The sequence below is a fragment of the Oreochromis aureus genome, linkage group 5 (genome assembly GCF_013358895.1).
Source record: "Oreochromis aureus strain Israel breed Guangdong linkage group 5, ZZ_aureus, whole genome shotgun sequence".
Taxonomy (NCBI): Eukaryota; Metazoa; Chordata; class Actinopteri; order Cichliformes; family Cichlidae; genus Oreochromis; species Oreochromis aureus.
In genome coordinates, this window is record NC_052946.1 from 13,716,176 (window position 1) to 13,744,009 (window position 27,834).

General features: G+C 39.6%; 2 protein-coding genes across 6 annotated transcripts in view; both read left to right on the forward strand.

Moving 5' to 3' along the window:
* Nucleotides 1–831: 831 nt before the first annotated feature.
* Nucleotides 832–2,633, forward strand: crybb3 (crystallin, beta B3). Its single transcript, XM_031747879.2, has 6 exons — nucleotides 832–891; nucleotides 1,254–1,335; nucleotides 1,439–1,554; nucleotides 1,676–1,808; nucleotides 1,902–2,044; nucleotides 2,204–2,633. The coding sequence occupies exons 2-6, from the start codon at nucleotides 1,261–1,263 to the stop codon at nucleotides 2,490–2,492; spliced, it is 756 nt and encodes a 251-aa protein (XP_031603739.1). The 5' UTR covers nucleotides 832–891; nucleotides 1,254–1,260; the 3' UTR covers nucleotides 2,493–2,633.
* A 627-nt stretch (nucleotides 2,634–3,260) lies between these two features.
* The window catches only part of cita (citron rho-interacting serine/threonine kinase a), a 37,091-nt gene continuing 12,517 nt past the window's right edge, over nucleotides 3,261–27,834 (forward strand). For 3 of the 5 annotated variants that reach the window (XM_039612540.1, XM_031747871.2, XM_039612542.1), the window contains exons 1-29: nucleotides 3,261–3,401; nucleotides 3,576–3,748; nucleotides 3,869–4,010; nucleotides 4,375–4,550; nucleotides 6,612–6,713; nucleotides 8,828–8,970; nucleotides 9,328–9,421; nucleotides 9,507–9,713; nucleotides 9,882–10,035; nucleotides 11,243–11,432; nucleotides 15,135–15,240; nucleotides 15,848–15,991; nucleotides 16,570–16,689; nucleotides 17,329–17,499; nucleotides 18,280–18,333; nucleotides 18,435–18,488; nucleotides 18,856–18,996; nucleotides 19,117–19,245; nucleotides 19,769–19,864; nucleotides 20,163–20,279; nucleotides 20,932–21,041; nucleotides 22,357–22,531; nucleotides 23,528–23,725; nucleotides 23,948–24,001; nucleotides 25,769–25,966; nucleotides 26,919–27,112; nucleotides 27,227–27,362; nucleotides 27,477–27,581; nucleotides 27,694–27,834. In XM_039612540.1, coding sequence (XP_039468474.1) covers nucleotides 3,647–3,748; nucleotides 3,869–4,010; nucleotides 4,375–4,550; nucleotides 6,612–6,713; nucleotides 8,828–8,970; nucleotides 9,328–9,421; nucleotides 9,507–9,713; nucleotides 9,882–10,035; nucleotides 11,243–11,432; nucleotides 15,135–15,240; nucleotides 15,848–15,991; nucleotides 16,570–16,689; nucleotides 17,329–17,499; nucleotides 18,280–18,333; nucleotides 18,435–18,488; nucleotides 18,856–18,996; nucleotides 19,117–19,245; nucleotides 19,769–19,864; nucleotides 20,163–20,279; nucleotides 20,932–21,041; nucleotides 22,357–22,531; nucleotides 23,528–23,725; nucleotides 23,948–24,001; nucleotides 25,769–25,966; nucleotides 26,919–27,112; nucleotides 27,227–27,362; nucleotides 27,477–27,581; nucleotides 27,694–27,834 — 3,753 coding nt within the window. In that variant the 5' untranslated portion in view covers nucleotides 3,261–3,401; nucleotides 3,576–3,646. The remainder of the gene's footprint in view (nucleotides 3,402–3,575; nucleotides 3,749–3,868; nucleotides 4,011–4,374; nucleotides 4,551–6,611; nucleotides 6,714–8,827; nucleotides 8,971–9,327; nucleotides 9,422–9,506; nucleotides 9,714–9,881; nucleotides 10,036–11,242; nucleotides 11,433–15,134; nucleotides 15,241–15,847; nucleotides 15,992–16,569; nucleotides 16,690–17,328; nucleotides 17,500–18,279; nucleotides 18,334–18,434; nucleotides 18,489–18,855; nucleotides 18,997–19,116; nucleotides 19,246–19,768; nucleotides 19,865–20,162; nucleotides 20,280–20,931; nucleotides 21,042–22,356; nucleotides 22,532–23,527; nucleotides 23,726–23,947; nucleotides 24,002–25,768; nucleotides 25,967–26,918; nucleotides 27,113–27,226; nucleotides 27,363–27,476; nucleotides 27,582–27,693) is intronic. The other 2 variants (XM_039612541.1, XM_031747872.2) reach the window with 2 other exon arrangements.

The window sequence follows — 27,834 nt, forward strand, 5'->3', positions numbered from 1 at the left end:
TGGATATTTTCTCTTTTTTGAACCATTCTCTGTAAACTGTAGAGATGGTTGTGTGTTAAATCCCAGTAGATCAGCACTTTGTGACATACTCAGACCAGCCCATCTGGTACCATGCCAGATTCAAAGTCAATTAAGTCATCCTTTATGCTCCATTCTGATTCTCAATTTGAACTTCAGGAGGCCGTCTTGACCACATGCCTAAATGCACTTTTTTATGCAGTTTCAGGGTCAATGCGATTGATTGATTAGATAACAAGCAGTAGGTGTGCCTAAAAAGTGTTAATTGAATTTATATATAATATTGTTTTAATTGTGTTTTACAAATCCTTTTGTTCTTGTCATTTTTTTGGAGTTAATTTTTTTTAAATGTTTAAAATAAAAATGTGCCTATCCTTTTGAAATTGCACATAAAGAAACAATTTGGACACAATTTCTGTTGAGAACTGGATGAAGAGAAAGGTAAAGAAAGGGGTAGAAGACTGGAGAGTGGAGAGCAAGATAGCTGGGTGGGGCCAATAGTGCTGAGTGAGACTGATCTCTGTTCATTCTCTTGGCTGGCAGTCAGAGCTCGTGGCCACTATAGGATCATGGTCAGGATGGCAGCACGGGCAGAGAGCTGGGCAGCGCTTGCCAGTGTGCCAGGGACAGAGGGCAAGCCTATTGAGAAGCAGTGTGATGGACACAATGGGTGCGACAGACTTGCTGCATCAACAGGCTTTTTGCTGCTGTGGCTAGAAATAAACCATAAATACCCCCACTGGCATCCACCAACCGCTCACCAGGCCTCCACACAGATCCTCACTCAGTCACAGACAGAAAGGGCAAAGAAAAGAAAGAGGGAAGACGGAAAACGTGGCTTGTACGGGGTGCATTGAAGCACAAGCCATCAAGGTAAAGAAAAAAAAAGAAAAAGGGAAAAAGAACCAAGATAATTCTTTTCCCTTTTTTGTTTTCTCTCAAGAACTTCTTCTGTGTGGCTCCAGAGGGACTATTAGTGTACTACTCTAACAGATACAAGTAAGATTTGTGTAAGCTAAACAAAAGTTTGCAAGTTACTTCCTGATTGATTTCTGAACAACAAGATTATGTGAATCTAAAGCTGTATTATGCAATCCAATCTTGCAGGAAACCTTTTCTTTTCATGCATAAAGTCAATAGCTCATATCTCATAATTTTTATTTGAATGTTTATTCTGTATATCAGGTGTATATATTTAATCTAACACTAAGCAATGTCATTGTTGTGCTTTGTAGACTAAAAATGACAGACCAGCAGGGAACCCCAGACCAGCTGCCTGCAGAAAAGGGCCAAGGAGGGGTTGGAGCAACATATAAGGTACCAGATTTAACAACAAGGACTTTTCTGTTAAACAAGCTCAAAAAGACCACAGGATTATGGACTGCATCATTCAACTGCTCCACCTGTCCCTGTGTTGCAGCTGGCGGTTTTTGAGTATGAGAACTTTCGTGGAAAAAAGGTGGAGCTATCTGGCGAATGTAAAGATGTGCTGGAGAAGACACAAAGGGTTGGTTCAGTCATTGTGGAGTCAGGACCGTGAGTGACTCAGTTACCCTTCCTTCATTTTCCCTGCATGCTGATCCTATTTTCTAGCTGTTGCCCTTGCTTGCAATAAATGTGTGCATTTATATGGGTTGCTGATTTTCCATGTTGTCAGATGGGTAGGGTTTGAGCGTCCAAGTTTTGCTGGAGAGCTGTTTGTGCTGGAGAAGGGAGAGTATCCTCGTTGGAGCACCTGGACCAACTGCCAGAGTAGCTACAGCCTGAGCTCCTTTAGGCCTCTGAAAGTGGTAAGTACCTGAAATTAAATTAACCTCAGACTTTTTGTGATTTCGCAAGGGTTGATGTTAAAAATGTGGAAATATACTGTTTATTTTCTGCAGGACAGTGCAGATCACAAGTTACATCTGTTTGAGAACGCTGGCTTTGAAGGCAGAAAAATGGAGATTGTTGATGATGATGTCCCCAGTCTGTGGGCTCATGGTTTCCAAGACCGTGTGGCCAGTGCTAAGGCTGTCAATGGAACGTAAGTTTCACCATTTTCAGTCTCTCACTACACTGATTTTCACTTATCAGAAATGAAGTCATGAAATGTAAGACAGAAGTGCATTTGTGCAAAATTATACTAAATTTGCGTAAAAATCACTGTCCCAGAAATGTGATACTGTTTCTCTTCCTCATGAAGGTGGGTAGGATACATGTATCCAGGCTACAGAGGGCGCCAGTATGTGTTTGAGCAAGGAGACTTCAAGCACTGGAATGATTGGGGAGCCACTGCACCTCAGATCCAGTCCGTCCGACGTGTGCGGGACATGCAGTGGCATAAGAGAGGGTGCTATATTGCCCCTGCCCCCGCCCCAGCTCCTGGTCCAGACCCAGCCCCAGCTCCAGCCCCTGCCCCTACACCACCCAATCCCAATCCTAATCCTAACCCTACTCCCAACCCCAAATCCCAAACTCAGCCCCAAGCTTAAACTCCCACCTCTGACACCTTCCACAGAAACTGGTGAATGCTGAAGGCAGCTGGCCAGTCCTTAGTCTCTCCTTATTAAAGCTCTTTATTGGTTTAGGCTAACTGACCAAGCAGTTTTGGAAAACTGGAACTGAAAAAATGAACCATGCATCTCTGTTGGAAATAAAGGTTTTAGCCCTGATTCTGGTTATTTGTAAATTATTCAATGCCATTTATTTTGTATAAATTAATACATGGGATTGGAGTGAGAGTGTTAAAACGATCTGTGAATTAGACAAACAAACTTATAAGTATATTAAAATTAAGTAAATAATAATTCAGACCAGAAAGAAATAATTATCGACTATTAGTAATTTGCATTAGAAGGGTGCGTGATGTGAAAAAAAGCTTTGTTTTTCTTGTGACACTAGAAATCCTTGCTACACCACCACTGATAACCTGTTATTCCTTTTCAATTATTTAATCACTGTCGACCTGATGTTTGGTTCTTCTGAGTCTTTGAATCTAGTCAGGCCCCGTTTCTTTTTAACTTTGGGGCACTGTAATTAATGCTCATAAAATTCTTGTTATTTTTCTACTATTAGGCACTTTGTTAGACTGTAAACTAACTGTGATATTCAGGCACTGTTTTGTTGATAAGATCACCCCCCTCTTCAGAACCTTACCCAGCGTTCCTTGGTGTGCTCAACTTTCATTGGTTAACAACTGCATTTATGCCCGCCCACATAAAATGGAACATCCAATCAGAACCAAGATTCATTCAGCAGGCTCGTGAGCTGGGCGGGCAACGCGCAAAATTTGAAAGTTGACCGGAAACAGGTTGGCCGTGTAGAAAATAGTGTGCTCTTAAGCACATAAATATGCCTATGTAACTTAAAAAGAGTATGATAGCTACCTAAATGACAAGCTGGTGAGTAATTTCCTAACAGACCGCTTTAATTTTATTCATATGTCAAGAGTGTTTCGTCTTTAATGTTCTTTTTTATAAGCTAAGTTAGAAAGCGAACGTTACCCACCGTTAGCTTAGCGCGCTAAAGGGGGGCATGTTGTTGACACCAAGTGACAGCTTTTCCTTGGTCCGTAGGTATCAATATTTCGTTAACGCTCTGGATTTAAACCTCGACTTGCTACCTGGTTTTATGCTGTGAAGAGACCATGCTGAAGTTTAAATACGTGAGTCAGGGAAACCTGAAAACACCGTCTTCCTCTGCTGACCCTATCACTAGCCGCAGCTCACGACTCAACCAGCTGTTTCAGGTAAAGTAATGTATCAGCTTAAAATCAGCATCAGCTCGATCTCTTAAAATTCAGTTTAAAAACATCCCAAATAACAGTCTCCTGTGGACTCCACTTTTCTTGTTTGTGTATTGTTTTCAGGGACGACTGAGTCTGTGTGGGGAGCAGGGAGGATGCACTTTAGGTCGGGAAGAGTTTCTGGAGGCTTTGCTGCTTCTCTACCAAGAGTGCACTTCCCCAGAACTTATGAAGATACATCATGTGGCAAACTTCGTCAATAAATGTAAGCATACATTTTAAATATGAGCAAGATTTTTTTGTTTGTTTTATTTATCAGTCATATCCGTTTTAACAGAGCCTGATTATATCAACTGATGAAATTGATTCAGAGCAGTTATATTTGTGATGCACAGTTTTAAAATGCTCTTTAGCATACTACAAGGCGCATGCATTTTTTGTAATATCTGCAAGGTGGACTTTGATAATTGTACTAAGAGTATGTTGCTGTGGTTCTAGTTAGAATAAGGTATTTAGCTGATTGTTCGCATTCAAAAAAATGTCTTAAAGGTTTTACTTCAAATTTTGAATCCATAAAGGGTGAAAAAGTTGTTTGTGCTGTGCTGAGCTGTTCGTGCTTTTTGAAACAGTTTCCGAAGTTGTCTCGGAGCTGCGGGCCCTACAGCCCGGGCTTCAAGACTTTGACCTGCGTGCAGTGGTGGGTCGGGGTCGTTTTGCTGAAGTCCGCGTTGTCCGAGAGAAGGCTACTGGAGGTGTTTGTGCACTTAAAGTCATGAAGAAGACAGTTTTACGCACTCAAGAAAATGTAAGTTTCATCCTCTAAGAACTACATCGTACCAGAGAGTTTTGCTATACATATCTGGGACACAAAAAAGGAAATTTTGGTAGTTTGCTATTTATTTGTTAATAGTTTTTTTCCAGAAGGAAAACCAGAGGTGAGAGTACTAAAATAAATGTATGCTGGTTCCATTTAAAGTTGCGTGAAAAAGAAAGTTTTAAGGATTCCATTGTAGCAGTCTTGTGCACTTTACAGTTTTGTAGCTTTACAACGTTGCTTCTGTTTGCAGAGGTTTGTGAAAATTTGTTTATGCACAGCTATCTTAAGTTTCCTCTAGACCAGGGGTCCCCAATCTCAGTCCACGAGGGCCGGTGTCCCTGCAGGTTTTAGATGTGTCCTTGATCCAACACAGCTGATTTAAATGGATAAATTACCTTCTCAACATGTCTTCAAGTTCTCCAGAGGCCTGGTAATGAACTAATCATGTGATTCAGGTGTGTTGATCCAGGGTGAGATCTAAAACCTGCAGGGACACCGGCCCTCGTGGACTGGGATTGGGGACCCCTGCTCTAGACTTTTCAGTCTAGTTGAGGACTGGACCATTGCAACACCTTGATTCTTTTCTTTTTCAGTCATTCTGTTGCAGATTTGTTGCTGTGCTTGGGGTCATTGTTAAGTTACATGACCTAGTTTGGGTGTAGCTTTAGCAATTTCTTTGAATATTGGGCCATCTGACCTTTGGATTACTTTGTTGAACTTCTGTTTCTGCAGAGGTGATCACATTTGCTGGTGATCAGCAGCACCTGGCTGCTACTTACCCTCTTAATCAGGGGTCCCCAATCCCAGTCCACGAGGGCCGGTGTCCCTGCAGGTTTTAGCTCTCACCCTGGGTCAACACACCTGAATCACATGATTAGTTCATTACCAGGCCTCTGGAGAACTTCAAGACATGTTGAGGAGGTAATTTATCCATTTAAATCAGCTGTGATGGATCAAGGACACGTCTAAAACCTGCAGGGACACCGGCCCTCGTGGACTGAGATTGGGGACCCCTGCTCTTAATTCATACACAGTAAGGGTGTACTTCATTTTTCACATGACTGCATAGACTGCTGAAAAAAACTTTCTTTTTCTCAAGACTGTAGCTTTTGTTTCAGGATTTCTTTGGATACACTGTCATAGATTACTGGAACAAATGCCCATTATTAATGTTTTATTCATGTTTATAATACCACCTGTGGTTTGCTCACTACCACAAGTAGAAACCCTATAAAACGGGTAGATTTAGAGTCCATCTAAAGCTATGTATGGGAGTGGAAAGGTTCATGTACTTGAGATGGATTTCTGTGAGAATGAAATTCACTGAGAATAATCATGTAATAAAAGCATTTATTGAAAAGTATTTATTTAATTATTTTAACACAGAGACAACAATTCACTCTCACATTCAGACCTATGAGCAATTTAGAAACACCACTTAACCAGGATGCATGGGATGGATAATTATTTTATCATTTTTTGTTATAATAGTCCACCATTAAAATGATTTCCTCAGGAGTATTGAAGTGTCTTAGCTACTTAGTGTTCAAAATTTGTAGTCCTAAAAAAGTCCACTGGAGAGTGCTGTAGGGCTAAGCACAACAAATGTCACTTGGATCCAATATTTCACAGCTGTGCTCTCTGGCATATGACTAATCGGACAGATCTCCGTCAGAATAGTACATGAGCTGTGACACAAAGGGAGCTGAAGAATGAACAGTTTTAATGAAGAAGAAATGTCTTCTTCGTGCCACCTGTGACAGTTTTGTGTAATTTAGATGATCTGTCGCTTATAAAAAGAGGGAACAAGAACTGAAGCTAGACAAGAAGGGCAAGAATTCTAATCGCCAGAAAAAGTTTGATTAAAAGCAGTTTTATCTGAAATAAAATGCAATTACATTTAACCCACATTCAGTTTCTTAATATGGAATTTTCTGTGTTTCAGACACATCTGTTTATATGGCCATTATACTAATCACAGTAAATCTTTGTGTTGCTTACATTTCAAACAGTATAACTGCTCATTGCACACCTTCTAACTCTTCAAAGGTGATTTTTCATGAAGAGGAGCGGAGGATCTTGGCTCTGAACAGTAGTCCCTGGATCCCACAGCTGCTGTATGCCTTCCAGGATAAAGATCATGTTTACCTGGTGAGACTGCGGCACATTTTTTTTTCTTCTGTTTTTTTATCTTAAGGATGAACTGAAATGACTAGTTTGCTAAATTTGTCTGATTCAAAAGAATGTTTTAAGGATCTTTTGTAACACAGAGAGAAAATCGCACACACAACATACTGCAATTACTAATACAATATTTGTGCTTCATGTATAAAGCACAGGCCTTGTATTTTGTAGTGTAGGCCTCGATGTAATGTTAGTACCAGTGTTACAAAATAGTACTGACCGTATAGTGGCTTCCTAACTGGTCATAGTAGATAGCTGCCCTTCCCTGAGCCTGGTTCTGCCGGAGGTTTCTTCCTGTTAAAAGTGAGTTTTTCCTTCCTACTGTTGCATAGTGCATAGTGTTTCTATTATTGTAGGGTCTTTACCTTGCAATATAAAGCCCCTTGAGGAAACTCCTGTTGTGATTTGGTGCTATGAAAAATAAATAAATAAATAAAAATGAGTTGAGCTTTGTTGGTATGACCTGTTGGCTGTCACTCAAAGTATCATAAGCACACCATGTATTCCCCCAAACTCTAAAATTATACTGTGGGAAATTGGCTAGACTCAGAAGTAAAACAAAAACCCACACTATACATGAACCCTAGAAATACAGTCATCAAAATTTGTCTATTGTCACCTGCTTTCTATGTTTGATTTTCAAAATTTGACCAACAAAACTGGCAGCCACTCAAAATGGCATGTGAAGGAGGAATTATAAAGTGACAAATCTGTTTGTAGCAGGGGGGGAAAAGGTTTCATCCTTAAGAAGTCATTATTTTTGTTATAGTGTCATGTTAGCTTGCAGGCTAGCCATCAGTACATCCCACAGTGACCAGGATTTTGTTCAGATAAATCACACAATTCATTGTTGACTCCTCCTGTGGCTTCTTAGATATTGTGAGCAATCTTTGGACCTAGTTTTGCTTGAAATTAAAAGCTTACTGCAACTAACACAACAGTATCACATTTTTTTAAGCTATCACTGTAAAAAATGAGGAGGGAAATCAGGAACTGAACTTACTGTTTACCATTTAAAACACCCAGTGAATGTATACTCTTTATGTTGTGTTAATGTATGAATAACTAATTAAAGGGGGAAACATATCCCTTTAATAATGCAATCTTAGCACTTTGTCAGTTACAGTTAGCTGTTAACCTTACAATGAATCTGTATTTTTCCTTATGATCAAGGCTGTCTTAGGTAGTAGGAAAGAGTGCAGTCAGTTTCTTGTGCAGCCGGGCCTTATATTTTATCCTGCCCATTGTTTTTCTCTTTCACCATCTATATACCTTCCTTTATGTCCCCTGCATATCTGTTTCAATTCTTCCTCCTCTTTTTTTTTTTTTCACTCCCCCTCTGTCTCTGTGCTCCCTAACTGAGCATGGAGGAAAATACAAAGCATCCATCTTTATCCGTGTGTCAGAGAGGCACCCAGTCTCCCTGTTGCTAGGTAACACTGGAGAATGCTCCCGTTCATTGAGACTCGCTGACCATTCATGTGCATGTGCATGGGCTTTGCCTGTTTATGGCTGTATGGCTTTAAACATATAGCTCAAATCAACTTGGCACGGCACCTTTTATCTCAGTGTGCAGACAGCAGGAAAAAAAAAAGAATTTTAGGCAAAATTAACCAAAGCTGATTTATTTTTCCAAACTTTAAAAACTACATGTCTTCAAATGAGCTATGATATGTTTGCAGTATGTTGCTTTGACTTAAATGTGTCTTCTTTCATCCTATGATCGTTCATTCTAGGCTACACTGGGATTATGCATTTATTCTTGACATATTTTTAGCAATTGAACAGGAATACTTTGACTGCAGTATCATAGATAAATCAGCAATAGTACCCGGTGTTATATAACTGAATCTATAATGAGGTGAACCACCCTATAAGCTTATGCTGAGCAGAGCTTTGATGTAAGCTCAAACACATGGCCCTACACTTGTTGCTTTGTTTTTTCTTCTAAATATAGACACATTTAGAGGCGTTCTTAAAGCTTTTACAGCCTTCAACAACAACACACAATCCTTCAATTGCCATACACTGGTTATAGTCTTATCCTACCAGTTCCTCACTTTACACACATATGCTTTCAGGCGATGGAGTACTTGCCAGGCGGTGACCTGATGTCTCTCCTAAACCGATATGAGGATCAGTTTGATGAGTCCATGGCTCGATTTTATTTGGCTGAGCTGGTAGAGGCCATTCATGCTGTCCACCAGTTGGGCTACGTCCACAGGTAAAATACCCGCTACCAAATCCAACCTGTTATTGATAGAGGATTAGCCAAGTAAGGCTTAACAGTAAAACATGATCAATGAAGGAGTGGCAGTGTTCCCGTAGAGTGGGTTTCTCGACTTCCAGGTCTATATTAAAAATGTTCATTGAAAAGGCCACAATAACCGGATCCTGTACATGAGAATTGTTATCACTTTAACTAATTTAGTGTAGAGTGTGATGGCACATGATATAAAAACACCGTGGAGTTTGCAAATGTCTCCGTTATGCTTGGAGCAGTAGAGCATTTTACAGTACTCAGACAGCAAACAGCTCTGTAAAAGCAGTCTCAAATTTCTACTAAACTATCCACTTACAGAGATGTCAAACCAGAGAATATTCTCATTGATCGGACTGGTCATATTAAGCTGGCTGACTTTGGATCAGCTGCCAGGCTGACTGCTAACAAAACGGTAAGTCGAATATAGACTTTGCTATATGTATTAACTTCACTGTTCTTTGCAGTGACATTACAGAGTTTCTGTTATGTTTTCCCAGGTGGCCACTCCCACAGTGCCTGTTGGAACCCAGGACTTTCTTTCCCCTGAAGTCCTGACAGCGATGAATGGGGGTTCTAACAGCACCTATGGAGTTGAGTGTGATTGGTGGTCCCTTGGGGTCATTGCCTATGAGATGATTTATGCCCGGTCACCTTTTTCTGAAGCCACCTCGACCAAGACTATCTACAACATCCTTAACTTCCAGGTGCTGACATTGTCATTGTTTATGTATTCAATCTCTATAACAGATCAGACACAAATAGTCTAATCAGTATTCCTGTTACAATCAGTAATATATGCAGTATAATTTAGGCAATATTTAATCAGTCTATAAATTATGTATTCAATTCTTGTTCATTTTTTTTGCCTACAGCGTTGCTTAAAGTTTCCAGAGGAGCCACGTACCAGTAAGCAGTTTGTAGACTTGGTACAGAGCTTACTTTGTGGTGCAAAGGAGCGACTGGGTTTCCAGGGACTCCACTGTCACTCTTTCTTCTCCAGTGTCGACTGGAACAACTTGCGACAAGGTGAGGAGATTCCTCTCCTTTGAGACTCCTCTGCGGTCTTTTTAGTGGACATGCTCAATTTCACTTGAAATGACACATTCTTGTTATAATTGTGTTACGACACAGTTGATATCTTACTGGCTGTCAAATTCTAATGCTTGGGTTTCTTTTTTTATTCTTTTATATATAAACAAAAAAACAACAACCCAAACCCCCACCCAACAACATCTAGTCTACGTGTGTGTGTGTTCAGGGGGTGAGCTCATAGACAACAATAGCGTTGGTGTTGTCTATAGTAAAATAATGAGATTCTGTGCGCTGTTGGCAGTAAGCCAGTTTTTTTTCTGAGGAAGGCAAGGCAGACCGTTAAGATCTGCGACTCATCTGCTTCTCAACAGATGTAGCACGCATCGTTTACGCAGGCGACACCAGACATGCTCTTTGTAGCGGAAATACAAGTGCGTTTGTTGAACGTCATTGTTGCCAGTGAGTTTCACAGTTTCCCCTGACTGGCCATTGGAAAACACACCCATAACACTCAAATTAATAGATAATTTCAGTGAAGCATGGTCACATTGAAGAAGCACATGCCTACAGTGCTACTGTAATTCACAAGTGTATCTGCAGGGGTGATGAGTGTTTGTTTTGGCTCTACCAAATAGGTTTTTTCTGCAGATGAACCCCCCCCCCTATTAGAAAGTAATTATATAACATTACTATGCCCATGGTTGCCTCTTACCACTGACAGCTGTTTGTCTATGGTAAAGTGTTTAGATTTATAGTTTTTCTTTATTTATTTTTCTCTTTGTTAATGATTTTGTTTGAGTAGAAGCAAAAAACCTCAAAATAAATATATGTACAAATGTCTGCATTAAAAATATCATCCTTGTTTATTCACAACTGAACACGGATGGAGCTTTATGCATCAGCTTTGCGTCCAGCTGATTAGCTTGCTCTGCTGCAGTGAGAGAGTGAGTGAGCATGTGTGTATGAGAGAGCGCGAGAGAGAGGAGGGAGGGACAGAGGCAGCATGTGCATCAACGCGCGACTTACTGCACTCTAGGCTCCCACCGCTCTCCGCTCTCTATTCCTCCTCCCTTCCTTTCTCTCCCCTTTCTCCTTGTGTTTTTTTTTTTTTTTAACATTTTTTTAAGTACCTTGTTCATAGCAGCTTCCTTTTTCCCTTGCCCTCTCTCTTATTCCCACCTCTCATCCTCTTCCCCTGCAGTTCTCCCGCCTTTCGTTCCTGCATTGCATGCTGAAGATGACACCTCTAATTTTGAGGAGCCGGAGCAGGCAGCCCCCTGGCCAGCCTCAGCAGCCCAGCAAGGAGCTCCGCCGGCGGGCTTCCAGGGCCAGGATCTGCCTTTTCTAGGCTGGTTCTTCAGCAGAGCGTTGATACTATTGGCCAAAACTGAGTAAGTGGTACCTGTTTACTAGTCATTGTTGGGATCATTTAAAGTAGACTAAAGCCTGTTTTTTCTTTAGACAATGCAGAGACCTCCTGCATGCACCTTTCTAATACCTTTTGTTGGTTAAAGACCACATGCTAGTACTGAATGCTGTTCTGCCATTAGTCTCCTCATTACCACGGCAACAATTTCCAGGTAGCCTTGTTTCAGGTGACCTAGCATGGTGCCCAGGGCAGTTGGTATTGTCCCTGTCATTAGTGTTGTGCCTGTTGGGGCCAAAAAGGGTTTGGCCATATGCTGTGTCAGACAAGGAATGAGAAAAGGGAGGGATCCCCCTGTTCTGTGGTGCTCTCTCCTACTGACTTCTTGTTTTTGTACCTTCAGATCACACGTAAGTGATCCAGTGCGCAGATAGATCAAATGAATGGCTCAGAGGATGTTAGCTGGTGTTATCTTGCCATCGACTCTGATTGGTATGCGGCTGAGTGTGCCGATGAGGTTTGCTGAGAAGTGGAACCCCACACATAGACACACTCCCACCCTCACTGCTGTTATTGTGCCTTCTCTGTTACTGTGAAGCATAATGGGCTCCTGACTTTTACGGCATGGGTTTTGGGACTGTAATTATACCTAATTGTGTTTGGCTTCTTAACCCCTGATAATAAAGCAAGAGGATGGGTTTTTGTTCTTGCAGCCCCATGCTAGTGCTCTCGGAGGTTAATGGTGCTGGAGACTGCAGATCATGACAGCAGCGGCAACAGAAATGGAGAAAAAGCATTAGCAGATTAGACTGGAGAAAGGATGAGAGCTCAGATTGGGGGAGAGAATTATTTCTATGGTTACAACCGTGATGTTTTTTTTTTTTTTTTTTTTTTTTTTTTCTCCCAGTCCCCACCCCCCATCTTCACCCGTCTCATCTCCTCCTGTTATTTCTCCCTCTTCTAATGTCTATGTCCCTTGCTGTTACACCATCAGTCATCTGTTCAAGGTTTTTAACAGAAGCCAGTCATTTTCTATGCTGCATTTGATTAAGAGGAGCTCAGTGTTCATAAGATGTGTCAGAATTGTGTTGCGTGTGTGGGAGCATGCATATCCGTGTACACATTCTTCATTACAATGCCAAATAGGAAAGAGAAATGAACCTAGAGCCAGGCATAATGAAATGCTAATCATCTGTTTTGGGGGTTCCTGCTATTGTTTTTTTTTCTTCTCCTTTTTGAACTTGTGTGTCTGACTCCTCATTAGTAAAAACTTAACAGCAAAATCCTCTTAAAAACTTGCCTCAAATTTATAAGAAGCTGTCTGTGGTATGGTGTCGGAAAATCATACTAAACACCCATAAAAAAATTACATTGTTAGGATTTTTGGCTGGATTAAGGAAATTCTGAGATGGTTAATACAACATGTGCAGTATTTACAGTTTATAAATATCTGTTTTTTGCCTGTTTGGAGCTGGACATAAAACGGTGTTATTAGGTCAGTCTGTCTGGTCAGGCATCCAACGTCGTGCCAAATATCTACCGATACTGGGTAAAGGTGCCCATTGTTCCTTCATTGGCGTCAAATGTAATCCTGTCATATAGGCTATGATTTTTGTTTTACAAGGTATCTTGGCAACTGGTCACACAGTATGCAGGAAATCCGTTGAGGACATTCATGGGCTTTTAGAAAAAAAAAAAGTGTTTGTACTGAATTCCCGCCATTTACAGTGGTGCCATCATGGTCAAAGCTTTACATGGGGAACCCTTTTGAACAAACTGCCCCAGGACATGTAGCACATGAATGACCAAAAAATGTTGGCAATGGCAGGAGAAGAAGAGTCTGCTATCACTTATATTAACAACAGAGAAAAAAATATGTGTATATACACACATTGTGTGTGTGTGTGTGTGTGTGTGTGTGTGTGTGTGTGTGTGTGTGTGTGTGTGTGTGTGTGTGTGTGTGTGTGTGTGTGTGTGTGTGTGTGTGTGTGTGTGTGTGTGTGTGTGTGTGTGTGTGTGTGTGTGTGTGTGTGTGTGTGTGTTATTTTATTTTAAGCACAAATTGAAAGAAGAAATTGTTATTGGGAATTTTGCATGTCCTACAAAAGATTTCCCCAGAGGTTGCCTTGTTTTCATCACACTGCTTGTTAGTATTACGTGTGTTTGTTTCTTCCTTCAGTGTACATGACTGTTATCCATCCTTTTGCGTACCTGATGAGTGCTGCTAAGCCTTTTAACTTTCTTTGTGTCATTGTCTTTCTGAGTCTCTTCAATAATGCAGTTTGCACTGGTTACTCATTTCTTTTTCCTCCACAGTTCAAAGACATGACAGCTCTCCCATTCCTCAGTGGAAAGAGTGGTCTAACATTTTCCCTCTTTTAAATACTTAAATTCTTCATGGTCACATTATGTTTAGCGCTATTAAAGTATTACCTATGATTCCTGAAACTCAAGCAAAAATCTCCAGCTAATTATTTAATGGCCACATTATCTGTATACCCCCCCCCCCAAATCTCCCACTTGAATTTTGATGTCTAACATCAATTTTTAATTGGCATCTGGCTGAAATGCTTCTGTTTAATCTAGAGGCCTGTGAAAAAGGACTGCCTAGGGTGTTGCTGTTTTTGTTTCAGCAGTATGAGCCAAATGTGTGTGCACACACTTTTCTGTATACTGTATATATGTTGTGTGTGTGTTTCAGGGGGATGCTTCTCGGTGCAGAGAGGCAAAGGGAGCAGTGCTTGCTTTCGTGATTATTTTTAACACTGTGACTCAGTCTGAGTCAACTTTATTAAAGATCCCTCTGCAGTGTTTGTGAACTCATTCATACAGATTCATTCATTTATTTAGAGGACCTCTATTCATAGTTGCCTTGTCTCTGGTCAACAAAATGGGAAAAATTCACTTGGTGCTCTCGGTTGCTGCAGAGAATGGAAACAAAATGGAACATTACCTTATACAAATAACAACAAAAAAAGAGTGTATTGTACTCACACTGAGCCTTCTGGAGACCAGCCCCACGCAACAGCATAGCCCAAATTCTCCTGTCAAATTATTTTGTCAGGCTAACAGCAAACATTCCCGGGTCTGCAGGTCCGTTTTGTTCATGCCGTCTGTTTTGTCCTAATCATACTGCAGCAGAAAAATATATATACAAATTGCTCTGCATAAAAATTGCTCAGCTGTTCTGTTGTCCTAATTGTTGTCAGGAGAATTATTGTCATCACTAGATATTCTTCAGTCACCAACTCCAAAGGGAAGGTTGAGTCAGCTTTTATGCTCCTGGTTTCTGTTGCTCGTTTATGACGTGTGGGTGTTGTGTCTGCGTTTTGACCGACTTCATTACAGATACAATGACTGTAAGCCTTGCTGTTATGTGTTGTGTCCTTATGTGGCAATATAAGAATGCCAGCCGATCCCCATTCTTGTTCATTAGTCTCACTGATCATTCGAGTCATTTGTTGCATTTTTAATTGATGTTTTTTTTTCCATAGTTTGTTGCACAAAAGGAAGATTTTTGAAGCATTTTGCGCTCTCTGGTCTGTTGATTATAAAGAGGTTGACAGGAACTCGCTCGCCAGAGAGAAAACATTGCCCCTAGTTAGAGTGAATATGTCTCTGTGTTTAAATAACAAATTATTGCAATGCACATTTCAACATCATGTGCACCAGTTTGATTGTTGAAATATTTATGTTTCAAGAATTTCTGTAAATGTTGTTGCCCCAGGTCAGTGTCTGCAGGCCTCAACTCTCCTGCTAAGACCAACTCAATGGAAAAGAAACTGCACCTTAAAAGCAAAGAACTACAAGAAACTCAAGACAAATGTCACAAGGTGAGTATGTACAGCCTGTTTTGGCTTTCATTCTTTGTTTTTGTTTTTTCATCACAAACCTTTGTTAACAAAGCTTTCAGCTTTAACGTAATTTAGTAAATCCGCAGTATATTTTGTCTTCTGTCGCTGTTATTTTGGCAAACTCAGAATGCTCCTTTGATTAGCAAATAAATAACATTAACAAATTCTGGAAAGAAGGCTTTTTATTTTTAGACAAACTGTGAAATTGGACTTCCATATTTTGAAACTTTGTTTTGAGCAACATCACTTCATTATTGTGGATTTTATTAGCAGATTTCTTGTGTTTATTCTGGCTGACTGGCCTAACACAGATCAAGGAAGCGTCTGTTGGTGCTGTTATGAGCCAAGTTCATTTTGTAGTGTGAAAAACATAGCAGCTTACTCGTTTTAAAGCATTCTTGCTTGGCCGTTTGTTAGAAAAATCATTTACAGCTAATGGACCCCTTATTTATAGTGAAGTAAATAGCCACTTTAAGTACCTTATACTTCTGACGCAGGCAGAAGACAGCTGGGACACAAACCAGCAATGTTAATCAACCTTCAGGTGAAGATTTTAAACAAGTGATGTTTTCACTGCTGTGTTCAGATGGAGCAGGAAATCTCCAGGTTCCAGCGTAAGATGACTGACCTGGAGTCAGTGCTCCACCAGAAGGATGTGGAGCTGAAGGCCTCTGAGACTCAGCGGAGTATCCTGGAGCAAGACCTTGCCACCTACATTACAGAGTGCAGCGTGAGTCATACTGTACTACCAGCATTGTCCATTTGTGTTTTATTGAATTAACCTCTTCTACCCTGGAGGCTTTCCATCTGTTATAAAAATGCATCTACCATTTCATGAAGATTGCAAGTGTAGTACAATCACTGAGGCATACAATAATGACTTAAACCCATGTAGCATTGTCATGCTTAAGTTCTGTTGTACTAAGTATGGTAGAGTTGCAGTTGACAACTTTTAGAACAGGTTAAACAAACAAAGTGTTTCCTTTCAAACTTGGGTTTTGATTTAGCAGAAATGTTGATGGGACTATTGGCTGTAGTTTTTTGAAACTCCCTCTAGCCTTGTAATAAAAAAAAAAATCTGTAAAAATTCCTGTTTAAGTTTCTGTTATTTAACTTGAAGTTTTGCAGCTTTTACTGATGAAATTGTGGGTTGTTTTTTCAATTGGAAATGTCAGACAGTAGCCTAGAGCTTCAGTAGTTAAAAAAAAAAAAGAAGGTAAGAATACTGTAAACTAAATTTTATTTTATTTTATTTTTTTAAAATCTTGCTGCACTTTGTGTCAGTCTGAAACACGTATTTGTTTGCAGAGCCTAAAGCGAAGCTTGGAGGAGGCACGAGTGGAAGTCTCTAGAGAGGACGACAAGGCCATGCAGCTGCTGCACGACATACGCGAACAGAGCAACAAACTGCAAGAAATTAAGGAGCAAGTATGTAAATTTTCTCATTTAAATGATTCTGAATCCTCCTCCTCATCATGATAATGATGTGGTGCAGATGAAGAATTATTTCATGGACACTTCATGGTATTTATAATAAAACCGTCTAGTGAAAGGGGAAAAAGTGCCTTTAAACTGCATCTGCATACTGTTTTTTGTTTTTTGGGGAAATTATTTGACACGGTGTTGTTTGTACCGTTGTAACTGATAGTGGAGTCCTTGAAAAAGGGATGAGATTACTTTTCCTCACAGTGTGTCCCTGTCACACAGGGAGGGTTTTCCCTCTAAGGACTCCCTTGTCCTTAGCGCTCAAAGGTCATTCCTGCAGATGGCATAACTGCAAGGTACAAAAGTGGAGACTTGATCATTAATCTACAGATTCATCAACCCTTTAATTAGGGAGATGATACACAGTGTTTACACTTTCTAATATAAATTCATGATTTTAAATGAAAATTATAAGTTGAACTGAGGTGAAAATCAAATCTGTGCAAAAGAATTTTCGTTCTACCCAACTGAGGAGCTGGATCTGGTCATTAGTTAGCTTGCATAACATGTGGTCGTTTTTACAGTAAATTGTATGTTTAATTTAATTAATTGTGTTAACCACTGTGTGCTTATTAACGTCAGGAGTACCATGCCCAGCTGGAGGAGATGCAGGTGACCATCAGGCAGCTGGAGGAGGATCTCTCCGCTGCCCGACGTCGCAGCGACCTCTATGAAGCTGAACTTAGAGACTCGAGACAAACAAGTGAGGAGCTCAAAAGAAAAGCTGTGGAATACCAACAAAGGATCCAGAAGGTATGTAAATGTGTATATGTTTAAACCATATATGTTTATAGTTCATGTCATGTCTAAATCTAAATTGAACCAAATAACAGGAACACTTTTTTGTGCTTTGTATTTTTGATCTGCTCTAAAAAGCAAAGCACAAATCTGTTAAGAGGGATTGGAATGAAACTACAAGTTGCACATCTCATGAATTATGAACATGACTGTCACTTTACAGAGAAGATGATTTCTGTTTTGGCTTTTGATCATAAAATACAGTTGGATTCAAGTGAACTGCATTTCCTAGTTTGGGGGCATTTTACTTGGATATAAAGAGTTTAATATTTGACAGTTTTGTTGATGATAAAAACTACTTGTCTCATTTGAATCGGTACAGTCGTGTGGTTTGGAAGGGCCCAGAATGCCTCCCTTTGGAGGTGATCTGGGCATGGCAGACTGTGAGGAGATCCCAGAGCAGACCCAGGGTGCACTGCTGTAGTGATTACATCTCCCTGCTGACCTAAAAACAGGGGAGGGATCCTTCAGAAGAAAAAATGTGCTGTTTCTGCTGCTGTCCTTACCCTCTTGCAGAATAATGAATGAATAAATGAATGATAATATGCATACTATAAATCAGAGAAAATGCCTCATACACTTTATTGTAGGATATTGCAGTAAATATCAAATAGGTTTTTATTCATTCTCTTTCCATCATTAGTAATTTCTGGATCCAAGCTGTTTTACTCATGTGAATCAAATATTTCGGGATGAATTTATGCTCAATTCTTATCATATTGTTAATGTTTTTAGGCAAAAGAGCAGGGAAAAGCTGAAGTGGAGGAGCTTCTCTCCAAACTTGAAAAGGTGTTCTTCCTTTTTCAAAAATGTGTGCAGAGCTTACAGAACTGTAGTTACCCCAAAGTTTGAGTTTTTTCACGTTCTAAATTGTTTTTTATTCCTTTAAGACAAACTCTGAGCAGCAGGTGAAGATCCAGGAGCTCCAAGACAAACTGTCCAAGGTCGGTTCTTTCACAACTGTCTTTCATTGTTTAGTTTTGTAACAAACATTGTGTTTGTTTGTTTTGGGTTTTTTTTTTTTTTTACCTACATTTCAATTACTAAAGCCTTTGGATTTTGTAATCTTTCCTATTTATCTGAAAAAGGAAAAAAAAAAAAAACAACAGACCACTATTACATGTGTATGTATCCAGGATGAAGCTGTGCAGCCATTTCTGCTGTTATTCATTATTTATTCAGCAGAATTGCTTTTGTTTGTTTTTTTGTTATGTTTTCTCTTTGTCCTAGTGGGCAGAAATTGCACAAGCATATCAAGATGTTTGTCTGGGGATCTACTAACAGCCTTTGACCTCCTGATTTTTTCCCCAGGCAGTGAAAGCGAGCACAGAAGCCACAGAGCTGCTGCAGAATGTTCGGCAGGCCAAAGAGCGGCTGGAACGAGATCTGGAGCGCCTGAAAGGCAAAACCGACTCTAGTGACACTTTAAAACGCCGTCTTAGGGAGACGGAGGTACCAGACTGACCTGCTAATGCTAATGCTTTCTATTCGTATGTTAAATAACCTTTTTGACAGTTGGACTACCCTGCAATTTTCTGTGTAATTAGCCTTGCTACGTTTTTGTTGTGTAAGCAGGAGGGCAGGAAGACACTTGAGAATCAGGTAAAAAGGCTGGAGATGGTTGAGCGTCGGGAAAACAAGCTGAAGGATGACATTCAGACCAAATCCCAACAGATCCAGCAGATGGCTGAAAAGATCCTGGTGAGAGCTACAGATAAGACTTGCTAATACTCTCCATCACTCCACCCCTAACTTCACCCCACTGCCCACTCAACCAGCCCTCTGTCCATTTATCCTCAACAGATATCGGAGAACACACATGTACACACTACATACTCTTCACTTAGATAGCTGAGCCATCACAAATGGCTACTAGTCATCCAGTATTGGTACATAAATAGGCTTTAACATATTCATGATTTTACCAGAGTCAGCATGAGCAGGCATTACTGCAGTCGACTTGTGGATTTCCAGCTTTTCCATGCAAGTTTCTTAATTTTTGTAATGTTTTTGGTGTAGTAGAGCAGTTTTGCCTCTGTTTTTAAGAGATTATGACTTCATCTGTGTTTTAGCATTTTTTTCTTTGTATGTAATACAGAATTTGTGTGTATATGCATCTAATTTTTTTTTTTTTTGTTGTTAAAATGTAGTCAAGTTTTTTGTTTTTTTTTTAATCTGTGGCTATCACGTTAGATTTATCCATTTACAACTGTAATTTGTCCAGGAACTGGAGGAAAACCTGAGGGATGCCCAGTCAACTGCACAGAGGATGGAAACGCAACTGGTTCAAAAGGAAAGGCTTTATGAAGACAAGATCAAAGTGAGTCAGCTTAATGTTTCTCAGACTGTTGCAGATATTTTAAAGAAATATTAGCATATATGTGTGCTCCAGTCAGTTTTAGTCAGTCCTGACATTTCAAATAAGTGTTGCTTTGGATTAAGTCAGAGCTGTCACATGTCTTACGGTGAGATGTGACACCACACTAATTAATATTTCCACATCAGGTTATACATTTACAACCATATCATTGAATGACTGCTTCACATGGGAGGCCGGAATCTAAATAGCAATGTGTCAAATTAAAACTGGATTTATTCACTGGTTCTCGCTCATCAAGGTTCTTGAGGCCCAGATGAAAGCAGACCTGGCTGACAAAGAGAGCCTTGAGGCCAGAAGGGCGCAGCAGGAGGAGGAGTCAAGGGAGAACTGTAAACTCATCAGTGAACAGAAAGCAGTAAGGCAACAAAACCTCATATCATCTCAGGCATTTGCTGTAAATTTTATGCTCAGGTTGACACAAAGCCTGATTTAAAATGAGTAAAGGTAACTTTTTAACTTTTGTGATATTAAAAGAAAAACAATATATGCAATTTATCCGATTTAAAGTATTTTATTCCTTTTTACATATACTAAGCATTCCCAATCTAATCTCATTGGGTAAAGGCTGTCTCTTACGCATTTATTTTAAGGATTAGACAAATATATTTTTTTGTTTTACACCATAATTTGTTATAGTACTATAGTAGTGATTTTTTGTTTTGTTTTTAAATGTACAGGTTAAAAAGACGGATTAAATTAGAGTATGCTTCCTGTTGCACTATAAAGGCTGGGCTTAAGTTCTAATCTGGTTAATATGGTAGACTTGAGGCAGTTAAGAAGCTTTTAGAGGTAGTCATCTGACATTGACAGTAGACGACTCAGGCAACACCTTAATAGTCTCTAATAGGATTTTTCTGAAGTAAAAGGTTTTTCTACCTTTAAAAAAAAAAATGTGCAGCTGAATGTCCCATATTCTGACCCGGATCTGGTTATCAGTCAGTGGAGAATATATCCTTGTGTTGGGATGTGATCTACAGCATGTTTTTGCACCTTCTTCTTTCCCAAAGACCATTAATGCTATGGATTCAAAGATGAAGAACCTGGAGCAGCGCATCGCTGAGTTGTCAGAGGCTAACAAGCTGGCTGCTAACAGCAGCATCTACACCCAGAAGAATATGTGAGTTAACTAGACCTTCTGCCCACACTGTGCTTTGATGAGTGTGTCCACACACATTGACTGCACTTACATCTTTGTGCAACATGGCTGATCTGTCCCCGCTGTGTGTAAACTGTGTCATCTTTAAGATTAAATACAGGAAATGCACTTTCATGTAGTCTTAATAGAATATACAAGCCTATTACCAAAGAAGTTAGTCTGCTCTACAAAAACAGAATTCAACAGCTTACTAACCATTTGAATGCTGTATTTAATTCAAAATGGTACAAAGATGACTTTAAACGCTAAAATATTTTCTTAGTTTCAATTATATACCAGTTACATATTTCAAATAACATACTGATATTAAGTAGCAGTAGGTAATAACTAAGTACAAAACAAGCAATGCCAGAGGGACTGAGTCTTTAGAAGGTAAAAAGTGAAACAGTAAGAGCAAATTAATCAACAATTCTCAATATAATATCATCTACAGTACATAATATTTTTAGATAATCCTGAGGAATTTCTCTATGCAAGCATCAAGACTGAAATAAACATTATAGTTGTGAAACTAAGCTAAAGAGCACTTCAAATAAGCTTTTTAATCCATGAATGCACATGCATATAAACAAGAAGCACTGCTTTTGGATGGAAAATGGCAATACTGATAAAAGAATAATAATCATGCACGCTTTATTCTACTTAAGAGGAAAGTTAATGTTTTGGAGCAACATACGATGCCAAATTACATCTTTTTAAGGGAAGGCCTTGCTTACTTCAGCAAGAACATGGCATTTGTGTGCATTACTGCAGCATAGCTCTGCCATAAAATTATAAAACTCTGGCCTGCCTGCACTTTTGCCTGCAGCAAGAATGGAATATTTTCCTGCACTGTGCTGTTGCAGCACGGGGGATAAATATGCTTATTATATTAAATGTGCTTCTCAGGTTCAACATTTGATAAGTTGGCTTTGTAGTGTTTTCAATTGAAATATCAGGATTACATTATTCACATTAATTGCAAATTTGAAAAAAAATGTAATTAATGTAAATAATGTAAAATTAATTTGCACATAATAGAATGAAAATGATTGTATTGATGCATTGTATCACACTTGTTTAATACAATTAGAGATGCACAGACTCTAAATTTCTGTCTAATATTGATTTTTAAGATAATAATTAGTCTAATGGCAGGTACCGATGTTTTAAATTGCTGCACCGTGCATTTTGTATTAGTGCAATTAAATTGTTTACACATGAAGCTCCAACTTTTGTTTTACGAATATAAATTCAAAACAGGTGATATAATCGGCATCTGTTTGAATTTTTTTAGGAAAGCCCAGGAAGAAATGATCTCAGAGCTTCGACAGCAAAAGTTTTATTTGGAGTCTCAGGCAGGCAAGCTTGAGGCCCAAAATGCCAAACTAGAGGAACACCTGGAGAAGATGAGTCAACAGGAGCAAACCAAGAGAACCCGGCTGCTGGAGCTGGAGAGCAGGCTGCGGGAGGTGAGGCAACAGGAGGCCGAGAGACAGTGCGAAATCTGTTCAAGCTCAAGATTAACTAATTCACTTTAGCCGACACACAGTGTAGCCTTACTATCCACAAAAGGGATTAGGGCAGCTGATCAGCAAGTGAGCTCAGATGCTTTTCAGATAAACAGCTAATTAAAAACAGATCTGTAATGGCACTCTTTACAAAATTGCAGTTCTCTTCCTGTATTATCTCCGGAGCAGTGCTGTTTATTACCTAACAACAGATTAAATCCTAAAACCATAAGAAAATGAAGCAGGACAAGAAGTTCTGGCGTGGACAGTCAACATTTTACCCTCAAACTGGATGACTGATAATTGCTTGCAAGCATTAAACTCAAGTTATACTTGTATGTATGTATATAATGTTTCTCGGTCACTGAGAAATGCACCCCTCAATTTCATGATGTCTTTATGAACCCATTGCAAATCTGCTCTATAAAAAGAAGTTCCGGCTTAATTTTGAGGAACACAATGCCCCCTTTCTTCTGAACGCTCTCACCCCCCTGTGTGCTTGTCTGTCAACGCTCCTGGTCGACAGCCTGCTGACGGGATGTCATATTCTACCTCCACACGGTCTTCCCTACTGAGACATGATACACAGATTGGCACTAATTGCTGGCCTCTCTGCACCCTCGCTTAAACACATACACACTGTCCTCACACACACAAATATGTACTTCAGTTGTGATCGGCCGTTCCATCTGTCAAACACTTATGAAACAGCTAAATGAACTCTTGTGTATTTTTCAGCAGACTGCATTTCTGTATCTGCCAGTAATAAGTGCAGAACCTGATATTAACTAAAATTGCATATTAATTCCAGCAGTCTTTCATTAGTAGCGCCCTGCTTTCCTAATGATGTGATTAAGGTTAAAATTATGCTGAAAATGATATTCAAATACAAAGTTTTAAAGGTTTGATTTGTTCAATATCAACGCAGTATTCACACTAACTCTCTCTGTGTTGTAGATGGGCCTAGAACATGAAGAGGAGAAACTGGAGATCAAGAGGCAGGTGTCAGAGTTGACCCTGTCCCTGCAGGAGCGTGAGTCCCAAATCAGCAGCCTACAGGCTGCACGTCTTGCATTGGAGAGTCAGCTGCAGCAAGCTAAGACTGAGCTGGAAGAGACAACTGCAGAGGCTGAGGAGGAGATCACGGCCCTCAGGGTAAGACGAGCAAGAGGAAGCACACATGTATGCAATCACAGTCAGCCAAAGTAATGGTGGTACTCACCATTTCCTATATATATGGATGCAAGTCTGTATTATTAATACAATAATAACTAAAGTTTTTATAGTGCTGTTAGTATGAACGGCATTCTTTACGATTACACATTATGCATACTCAGATTTGGTTGTATTTTTTCTTTTCATTTGCTCTTCTTCCAGAACCACAGGGATGATATTCAGCGAAAGTTTGATGCCTTAAGAGACAGTTGTTCAGTAAGTGATTCCACAGCCTTTTGTCTGTGCTTTCAGCAGCAGGAGATAAAATTCTTCAAAGGTTTCACAAGACCTTTGAATATATAGTGATTCATGTGTAGCTCCAAAAGATTGTTCTAATGTAACAATGTAGTCTACTGAATCAATCTTTGGCAGCAAAATGTAGCTTGCTGTGCAGAGCACTCTGTTAGCATTTTACTGGTGAATTGTTTTTGTTTTATTTTTTTATAAAGGGTGCCATTACAGTTGTCACAAAGACAAAAATCTTTTTGATGCGAAGCCAACACATTACTTCAGTTACCCCTGAGTAGTGCTGAGACCACTTTAATTCAACTATTAGGTAGCTTCCAATTTGTGCAGTTCTTTTAAAAAATGTACTGTAAATGTAAGATGAACATGGCCATCTATCATCTTCAACCAATTATCTTATTTATCATCAAGTTAAAATAGAAACTAATTCTTATTATGTTACTTTTCAAGTGAAACAACTGTTTTGTGGTTCATATGTGCCAAAAATATGTTTCCTATTACTCTGACTGGAAATGACTTGCTGTCACTGTATTCATTACACTTGTAGATTATACTCATTACAGCTGTGCTTTTACAATCCCACTTCCAAAGAAGCTGTGATGATATGTAAAATGTAAATTAAAAACAGAATGCAAAGATTTGGAAATCTCATACATTTTCTATTTTATTCCCAACAGAATATAGAAAACTTTAAATCTTTAAACTGAAACATTTTACTGACACATGAAAAATTTGAGGGATGTTTTGAAACTAAATCGGTTAATTAAGCGACAGCAGATTGGGTAGCAAGAAGAAAGAAGCAGAGTTTTTCAGAAGTAAAGATGGACAGAAATTCACCAATTTGCCAAAACTCGCACCTATAAATAATGTAATATAAGAATCTTAATTAGTATTGAATGTGAAGACTATGAATATCTCGTCATCTATTGTGCATAATATCATCAAAATATTTTGAGAGTCTGGAGAAGTTTCTGTGTGCAAGAGACAAGACTGAAGATAAAAATTTGATGCCTATAATCTTTGTGCCATGAGGTAGCACTGCATTAGGAACAGATACAATTCCCTCACAGAAATCACTTCATGGACTCAGGAACACTTCTATAAATCACTGTCTATGATCACAGTTCACCGTGCCATCCACAAATGCAGGTTAAAGCTCTGTAACACAAAGAAGAAGTCATATATGCACATGATCCAGAAATGCTGCTGCCTTCTCTGGGCCAAAGTTCTTTTAAAATGCACTGAGGTTAAGTGGAAAGCTGTTCTGTGGTCAGATAAATCAAAATGTAAAAATCTTTTTGGAAAACATGGCCTTCATGTCCTTTTGACTAAAGAGGAGAGGGACCATCTGGCTTGTTACCAGCGCTCAGTTCAAAAGGCTGCATCTCTAATGGAATGAGAGTGCATCAGTGCTGTAGGATTGGCACCATACACATCTAGAAAGACACCTTCAGTGCTGACAGGTATACAGGTTTTAGAAAATATATCCAGTCAATATCTTTTCCTGGGAAGGGCTTGCATATTTCAGCAAGACGATGCTAAACTGCATACTGCACATATTACACAGTCGAGTTCTAAACTTCACCAATTGAAAACATTTTGAACATCATGAAATGAAAAAATTGGAGTTGTATTTCACCAGATAGAATTATTACAACACAGCCAGTTTTGTGCATAAAGCCTTAAAATATGTTCTTGTTTGCACATGTAAACCTTTACCTGTTTGTGCCTCCTCAGGTGATCACTGACCTAGAGGAACAGCTGACACAGCTTAGTCAGGAGAACGCCGAGTTGAATCGCCAGAACTTCTACCTGTCCAAACAGCTTGATGAAGCATCAGATGAGAGAGAGGATCGGCTGCAGCTCAGCCAGGAAGTGGACCGCCTGAGGAGGGAGGTGGCTGACCGTGAGATGCACCTCAACAACCAGAAACAGGTAACAAAAACAGTTTCCAGACAAATTGCTGGCTTCTCAGTGTGTTGAGTGTCATTCAGATGTAAATCATTTTTATGGTAATGTGCCTTGCTTCAGTGAGACATCGCCACAACACTTATTGAATGAGCCTGTTTTATGAACACACAGGTGAGATTTGACAGTGACACTTAATATATTAGATCAGAGTTTTCTGCACAAGGGAATTCTATTTTTATACTTGTTTTAATAACTAGAGGGGTTATATACTAGTGTTTATGGGAACGCTTCCATAAACATTACAACACAGCACTGGTAAACAGATCAGACAATATTAAACTAGCTTATAAACTGTGACTCTGTGTGGCTCAGCTGTTTGAACCGGTGCACACAGTGTAATTTGCTGTTCAATCTCGTCACCAGGTTTTATTAGAAGTAATTAATGAAGTTAGCACTCTTGCTACATGTCATGGATGGTTTCTGCTGCTGCCAAGTGCTGTATGGGGTGTTTAGGCTAAATGTCCTTCTGATAACTAAATGCATGCAGTCAGTGTCTTCTGTCAGCTGTGTGCCATTCACTTACTGTGCTGAGACCATCTCATACCAGCAGCTGAATAGGAAGGAGTGTATCTCTGAAAGAGTCTAAACCTAAATTAAAAGATTAGATGCTTACCACAGGTTAGTAGATGGAGTACAAAGATTCATTATTAATTGCTCAAATATTGCCAGCAGATTAAAAAAGCAACAATTTATAATCCTTTTTGAATTTAATTTACTTTTTTAACCCAATTTATTTGTATTTTTTGTCTGAAATATTCAAGGCCAGAGAACCTATTATGATGCATCATAGATCATTCCATTTTAATACTTTTATCATGTGCTGTCAGTGAAAATGCATAGAGACAACAATCACGTGGTATTGCCAAACGCTGAGAAAGATGTTCCCTTCAGTCTGTTATTTCATTTATGCTCTCAGAACATTGAGACACTGAAGACCACATGCAGCATGTTGGAGGAGCAGGTGGTGGAGCTGGAGTCCCTAAACGATGAGTTGCTGGAAAAGGAGAGGCAGTGGGAGGCTTGGAGAGCAGCTCTGGAAGATGAAAAAAGCCAAGCCGAGAGACGCTCCAGGGATATGCAAAGACTGCTGGACAATGAGAAGCAGAACAGGTAACATTCCTAAATTTATACTTACACTTATTACATACAAAGTGGTCATTGTATGTCATTTCTATTTATAAATTAGTGTATTACAGTCATAACACTTTATTGTTGTGTTCAAAGGCTGCGTGCAGACCAGCGCAGCACTGAGTCTCGCCAGGCAGTAGAGCTGGCAGTCAAAGAGCATAAGGCTGAGATCTTGGCCTTACAACAGGCTTTGAAGGAGCAAAGACTAAAGGCTGAAAGTCTATCTGATACTGTGAGTCTGTAATGCATGAACTAACTTTAACCCCAGCTTCAATCTTTCAAAAATATGGTTAGACTTGTAGCTGGGATGAATTAGAGGTTAACAGGCACTCACATGTTCTCACAGCTCAATGATCTGGAGAAGAAACATGCCATGCTGGAGATGAATGCCCGTAGCTTACAGCAGAAACTGGAGACTGAGAGAGAACTGAAACAAAGGCTGATGGAAGAGGTAGGAAGTGAAAGTCAATTAACCTGCAGATATTTCTATACATGTATTTAAGAAACTTGGGTTTCTTGTTGTTACCTATTGTAACTATTGCTCTGTGCTGGTATTCATGCAGCAAGCAAAACTCCAGCAGCAGATGGACCTCCAGAAGAGCCACATTTTCCGTTTGACCCAGGGCCTGCAGGATGCTCTGGACCAAACCGACATGCTCAAGACAGAGAGGACCGATCTGGAGTACCAGCTGGAGAATATACAG